Genomic DNA, 7,398 nt, shown 5'->3' with positions numbered 1-7,398 from the left:
TTAAAACTTCACAAAATCAAGAATAAATTATCCTGCTTGTCTGTAACAAATAAAATTATTAGGAAACATAATTATTTTAAGAGTAGAAATTTATGATAATAATAATAATAATGAGCATCAATTCAAGCGCATTGTTAATAATCCCTTGTGTTCATAGCTGATAAATGTCGCCAAAAGTGTCCTTTGTTATAATTCCACCAATTAAAAGTTTAATAAAGCCTTATAATCTTGACACAAAGAAGATGCTCCAAAATAGAGTCCTTTGCCTCTATAACAAAAGAAAGTTTGTCAAGTGAAGAATAACGGCGTGAGCGCGCTGCAAATTGATAAGACTGCAGAGCTTATTTTCTTTCGGTCCTCCATCAGATTTCTCAAGCAAAGATCAAGGGTTTTCCTTATTGAAACAAAAATTCCAAAAACTTTGAGGATCACAAATCAATGGTTTTCAATAAAAAATAAATAAATTTCAATTTATTTTCAACACACTTAGAAAAAAATATATACAAAATTTCAGAAAAACATGTTTAAGTTCAAAATTTAATGTGTTCAGTGAAGATTATTGATGCAAACATAATTTTATTATCATACTGCTGAAAGAAGCAGATTCACTGAATTAGTGACTACAAAGTATAAAAAATAAAATTATTTATAAAAGAATTTATTAAAAATAAATAATCAATTTATCATTTTAATAATGTGAAAAATTGAAAAAGTAAAAAACTGGTAAATGGAAGGAGAGAATCGAGAGGGATAAAACAGGAAAGGTGTAGCGCAGCGCTCACTCTTTGCAGCGCTGATTGGCTCATTAGGGCGCGCGCTGGGCGACTTCTGCTCACTACTGCTGCTGGGTGACCTGCGTCAGTGCTTGTTTGTTCTTGTCGGTTCTGCCTTCTCTGGCTGCAAGACTGCAGTGTTTTCGCGGTCTTCGCAGGTGTTGGACGATTTTTCCTGTTCTCCCTGGCCTGCTTTGGATGCTTTGGACACCACGAAAGGACTAAGTACGAGACGACCTCGACTTCAAGGTTCAAGGTGCAGGACTGGAACCTGGAATTGTGGATTCTGTGGAAGTAGACACAAGTGTAAACTGTCATCGTTTGTGTCGCGGTTGATTTTCAATTCCATCGATCATACTATGTCACCAGGCCAGGTAGGAATGTGTTACTTGTTTTTATTTAAATGTATTTAAGTGGTCCTCAAGAATTTTTAAATCTCCTACTTATTATTCATTGTGAGATTTGTGAGGAAATTGGATGAAATGAGAATCTAGCGTGTGAATAGCTTTTTTTTAAGAAATTACATAGAATAAGTAATTAATTTTTGTGATACACTGAAACATTAATCAATTGAATATTATTAAATTGATTAAATTATTACATAAATATTTTTTTATTCAGCTTATAATTCATATTTTTTCTGCAGAAAATATTTAAAAATTACATGATGTTTTATGATTTTATTTTGTTTACATTTTTCCTGGCAAAGAAGCGTTAACTCAATTTGTCCAGGTGCGGCTGACGAAATGCCAAAAGTCTTTTTATGACGTTTTTATGACTCTTCTATTCTGTGGGAGTAAAAAAATTGCATTTCTTCCTTATTGCACTCGACTGCACCGGACTGCACAAACAATATAATTTTTTTTATTAAATTTTACAGTTTCCTTATGTAAACCACGTAAATATGAAATTCCAAGCTTTAGACAAAAGTGGCTTTTATTTAAAATTTATTTTATTTTGCATCACAAGCAGAAATTTTCACATGACTGTCGAGTTTTTTATCTCTGCGTGGTGAAAAGTTTTCTTGTCATCGCTCGCAGGCTCTTTTGCCGAGATAAAAACGCAAAAAAAGGCAACAAGCGTAATTAATGGAGTGGCGACCGACTCGTGCTCCTTTCAGTTTCTTCTTATCCAGACGGCGAGCAAGTGCTGGAAACCACTTTTGAATCGTCATCTCTCTCTCACACACACAAATTTTTCAACTTTTTACCTGCGCTCAAAATTTTCATACGTATCTCTTTCTTGCATTATGAGCCGAGAGAAGCGTTTTGATGAGAGGTTTGTTTACGTTTGACATCTCTCTGGAGTGTGCATTTTTTTTCTTTGAATTTCGACTGCCTTTTTGTCACAGACGCCTCGCCTACACCTTCATCTTGTACTTAATTCTTTTTCCCATTCATAACCGATCATTGTGCTTAATAAACACGAGAGTCATGCCTCATTTAACGGATTTGCTGGAAAGGTGCAGTGTGTGTTTGCCCCCGAGACAAGACACAATGTATTAAAATTAGGTGCGACAATGCAGCTCACCGTCGGAAGTTTTAATTAGCTGCCAATTCAGTCACATTTGGTCGGGGAAAAAACCCATTCCTAATTTAAATTCTTCACACCTGCTTCACACACATAATTAATTAAAAAAAATCTCTTTAAATTATTTCTGTGAAAAAAGCATTTACTGGTTATATGCTAAATTTTAAATTTCTTTGCAATAACTGATAAAAAATAAATAAATATTAATTAAATTTGATCTAATATCCGATGTTAATTAATTTCAAGTATTATCTCTGGTAATGATTTCGCCCCAAAATAACTAAGAATTTGAATATTTTTAAATAAAATTGTGTGCAGCTATCAAATTAAATTATTATTATTGTAATAAAAATATCTCAATATCATTCTGATCAAATTATAAGAGTTAGAATTCTTTGAATTTAATTCTTACCAATTTTTAATCCCTTTGAATTAAATATCAGTAGAAGAAAATTATTTTCACAAATTACATTAATTGAGTTAGCATTCTCCATTTTCACAGTGATCTGTCCACCTTCGCAAGTAACAAGATTCATAAACACTCTGATAAATTATTAACCATATTAACAAAAAACAATAGCGTATTATATTCAGGGTATTATTGTACGTATTCCCATCAATTCAAGCGCGATTAAATAATTGTTTGTTGTCTCGGATAACGTGCATTCTGGTGCATTTAACTCGCGCCAGTGACCATAATTGCCGAGTGTCACACGCGCCCAACAGATGAGTAAAATTGTAAGTTAATTGTGCTTGCAGTGCATTTAAATTAGACACAGAGACATGCAGTTTTATTGTCAACGCTCGTTTATCCCACCAGCTGGGTGGATTGAGTGGCAAATAAATTCAATGAGCTATTAAGCCATCGCGAGTACTGAGAAATTTGATACATCAGCACAAGAATTAACCATACCCTGAGTTGGAGCACGTTCGAACGCGGCGTAATTATTTCCCACTCTGATCACGACGCGTGCTGTTTAGCAACAAGTTAATAAATTGATTTTGTTTAGCGTTCTTCGCCCATGTCAACGTTCTTTTATAATTGTATTGGTGTAATAGTGCGGTCATGCAGTTAATTAAATACCATTTATGCACTTTGAAATATTTATATTATTTCCAACTGCAAAATTTGCATTTTATTAATAAATAAAATGCAGGAATTGGGTTTGATTGGATTCAAAAAATGGGCTGATTGAAATTATATGCTTAATTAAAACACTACTTTGTAATTAATTTAAGTTTAATTTAATTAGTTTCTTTCAACTAATTTGTGTTTTTTTTAAAAATAACTCAAATTAATTAAATAATAGAATAACATTCCATTCCTGCTTTCATTATAATTTTGCATTATTCATGAATCAAAGTATTCAATATTTCAATGCTAAATTTTTTAATACAATACTTAGTTAGCGTTATAAATAGAGTGAAACAAAGAAAAAATACGGAAAATGTTTTGACAAATTTTTTCATTTTAAATACAATTTATTTATTTATTTAATACTTCAAAGGACTCTATCATGATCTAAAAAAATATTTACAAAATACATTTTAATAATTGGTTCTTAATCTTAAAAATTAAATTTCAGAAATAATTGAGAATTCAGTACTTCTTGCAATTAGAAAATAATTCAGGGAAAGTTTTTTGACTTTTTATTCTTTTTATTATTATTTAAATTTTACAACAATTTACACAGAATACACTCTAATATTAAAGAATAATTAAAGTTTAAAGGATATTTCCAGGAAAATTATTGAATGAAGTTAGAGGCTTAGCAACAGATGGCTCTCGAGTTGCGGAGTTCGTACAGCATCGCACCACCTAACTAGCGTGCTTGCCGGTAGAGTGGAAGTCGCGAGGGGCTGCGGGTTGGGCTGCATGTAAGAAAATAAAGCGGCTCTTCTCCTCCTCGAGGCGAAGGCAATGCGGATTGTGTCAAAGAAACCGCGTCACTGTTTTAGTATTTGACAGGGCCGGCGCGCATCTCGCCGATTCACTCGGCGGCTCTCGTCCCGTTTCCCATCGTGTGCTTTGCACCGCCTGATATCTCTTTCTTGCACAACAAAGAGCCGCGCCGGTCTTACCTGAGAAAAAAAAATATAATCCCGTCCGTCGTTCGGAAAGGAAATTTGCTGGCGCACGAAAAGAGCCAGTTTTTTGCTTGAAATGGAATTGCGCGCTTTCGGCGTTCGAATTTAATGCAAGAACGAGCACAACCCGAAATTCGTTCGTAATTCACAAACGCAAGGTGCGCGCCAGGTACCATGCTTGGAGCAGGTGTTGCGACTCTGACGTATAAATCGGTCGGATGTACAGCTTAAATTATTTTTAATGCCTCTTCTTTGAATTTGAAGCACGCAATGCAACGGTTTAAGACGTTTTTTAACATTAAAAATCAGAGTTAAAATTTATTCTGAACCAAAATCACTATTTTTATAAATATTTATTTATATACTTCGCATTCCTTTTGACAATGCATCTATATACTAAATAAAAAAAATTCTGAAAACATTAACTTATTTTTAGATTTTAAAAAGCAGAAAGTTTATTTAAGTACATAATAACTGTAAAAAAATCGAATAAATCAAGTCAAATTCATTCATGCTCACAGTGGCCACTTTAAAATAAATTTTGGAATATTATATTAATTAAATTTGAGATTTATTAAAATAACTTATAGTCAATTTTGAATACGCTTTTAAATCAAAGTAATAGCAATTGGGTTCTATTTTATGATTTAATTGCAATTTATTATTTTCAAAATGAAATATAAGAAGGTCTTATCAATTAGAATTTCAGGTCAATGCACATTATCTCTATAAATTTAATATACATACAAAGGCTGTGCCACAGCCGGCTTTTATCAGTGGAGGGCAGGGTGCTGGTTGCCGGTGCTCATTATCTATGCTCGCTATGCACCTGCAGGCACGCCTAGGGCAAATACTGTGGGCCAAGGGGACTCACAGCCGGATCCGACACTTTTTCCCCGCGCATTTTTTTCGCTCAGGTAACTTAAATGCTTGCAAAGTGTTTTCCTGCTCGCGGGAAAGTTGGAAAAATTGCCTGCAAGGAAAGAAGGGTTTGCTTTTTATTGCCTGCTAAAATGTTTCAGTCGTGTATACAAGTGCAGCATAATTTTAATGCCGAGTCCCCCAGCTGCATTCGAGTTTTAGTTTGGTAGTTGTGCGCTGCTGGCAGGGCCCATACCAGCCTCTGCTGCATTTCGAGCCTGTCAAAGGGGAGGCTCCGCTTTCAATGTATGTGAGTGTGTACAGAGCTCTCTCGCGCTTATATGTATGTGAAAAGCGCACGTACATACTGAACTTAAGGGCAGTGAAGGAATGATTAATAAAGCAAAGAGGTGCAATTTTTCAAAAACTTTCTTTTTATTATTACTATATATTTATATTTATTCTACTCAAGTCTTCAAAATTTTAAATTGGAAAAATGAGCAGAAAGGGTATCACAACTAGCAAAACAATGAAATGAAAGTCTATTTTTAATTCCTAAAATCTGAATATTTGGCTTTGAAATTTTTACAAAAAGACGTTTGATAATTTAATATTCAAGATGTATATAAAAATACATTTCTACCTTCTTGTATATTCAATGGATTGCAGTTAATTGATTTCTCTAATTACAGCTTTAAAACCTGTCTCTAACGTCTAAAGTGTGTAAAAGTTGTTTGTTTTACTGTTCAGATTAGGGAGATTTTTTAATTAAATGTTAATTATTATTATTATTTTTTAATTTAGAGACCTTTATTGAGATCAATTTCAAGCTTTAAACAAAAAAAGAGTTCCAATAGTTTTTTGTTTTTTCTGAAGTTATTTTCTCACATATACAAAACTCGTAATCAATATTTCCATTCAACACTTCCCTACCCATGCACTTTACATGTTCACATCGGAGGCCTGCTTTTTAAGCTATATATGCGCTGGCGAGTTTTAAACCTCCCAACCACCCTGCTTTTGATATTACAGGCTAGGAACCGGCATCAGCAGCGGCAGCGGAATTAAAGCCTCTCGCGCGAGGCGTACTACAAACACATGGCTCCATATTATGTACTTTGTATATATGTATGTGCGCGAGCACGTTCGGTTACATCGGGCATAGTCACCAGCGCAGAGTAACAGAGCATTTTCAATATAATAATGAATTGCAATGGAAATTAAAACGGCCTATCGATATTTGGATTTGGAGAGAGCGAGCGCCAGCCGGCGAAAACCGCCGCTTTTCTGCCGTTCAGTGGGTATAACAGCACAATTCGTGCCTTACACGCTTTGCAAAATTTATTGCACGCCGTTGAAATTGGTTATCGCTCCCATAGCGTAATTGCTATTTTGAACAAGGCAAACATGCGTGTGCGGAATAAGAATTATTTTATTATTTGTTCGGCAAAAATAATTGCGAAAAAATAAGAAATTAAAACATTTTAAAGACCTTTCTATCATTTCTTGTTGATTAATTTTGCCCTAACGTATCTTCTGCCATGTAAAATTTGCCGATTCCAAATAAATTGAACTATTTATAAAATTCAATACAAAATTTTAAGAAAATGAAAAAAAATGCAATTTCTCTCCCCTTCAAGTTAGCTGGTATGAATTATAAAAAAAATCGTCTTACTTACAAAATTATTTTAAATAATAGTTTTTGAAATTTCTGTCAATTTTTGTGTACAGTTAATTCTCTATAATTATTTTAAATATTACATATTCTTAATGAAATTATATTTTAGCATTAGCAATAACTCTACTGACTAAAAAAGTGTAGTTGTTAAAAAAAGTAGCTTATTAGGAAAATGTTAACCTATTTTAGTTTTATTAATATCACACTTTTGAAAATTAAAATGGAGAAATAAGCCTGTAGATTTTTTCAGACTAGACTTGATTCCACCTCCTTGTGCGAACGCAGTTTTTTCTCTCTTTCGCCCCTGCCATATTTGCATGCATGCGTGTGCACAATGCACACGAGAGGGTGAGAGCGAACCTTTGAACCGCCGCCGCCGCGACTGATAGAGAATGCGTTGAGGGTGGTGGGTGAGTGGGTGGGTTAGGGCGTGAATACGCACATGCACGCACATCTGATATCAAAGGG

General features: G+C 34.0%; 1 protein-coding gene across 1 annotated transcript in view; it reads left to right on the top strand.

Moving 5' to 3' along the window:
- Positions 1 to 880: 880 nt before the first annotated feature.
- LOC132197192 (protein Wnt-5a-like) overlaps positions 881 to 7,398 on the top strand; it is a 103,947-nt gene continuing 97,429 nt past the window's right edge. The window contains exon 1 of the mRNA XM_059620305.1: positions 881 to 1,147. Within this exon, the coding sequence (XP_059476288.1) occupies positions 1,133 to 1,147 (15 nt within the window). The 5' untranslated portion in view covers positions 881 to 1,132. The remainder of the gene's footprint in view (positions 1,148 to 7,398) is intronic.

The sequence above is a fragment of the Neocloeon triangulifer genome, unplaced genomic scaffold (genome assembly GCF_031216515.1).
Source record: "Neocloeon triangulifer isolate White Clay Creek 2 clone unplaced genomic scaffold, ASM3121651v1 ptg000012l, whole genome shotgun sequence".
NCBI lineage: Eukaryota > Metazoa > Arthropoda > Insecta > Ephemeroptera > Baetidae > Neocloeon > Neocloeon triangulifer.
The sequence above is the reverse complement of the archived record's forward strand: the minus strand, read 5'-3'. Positions and strand labels throughout refer to the sequence as shown.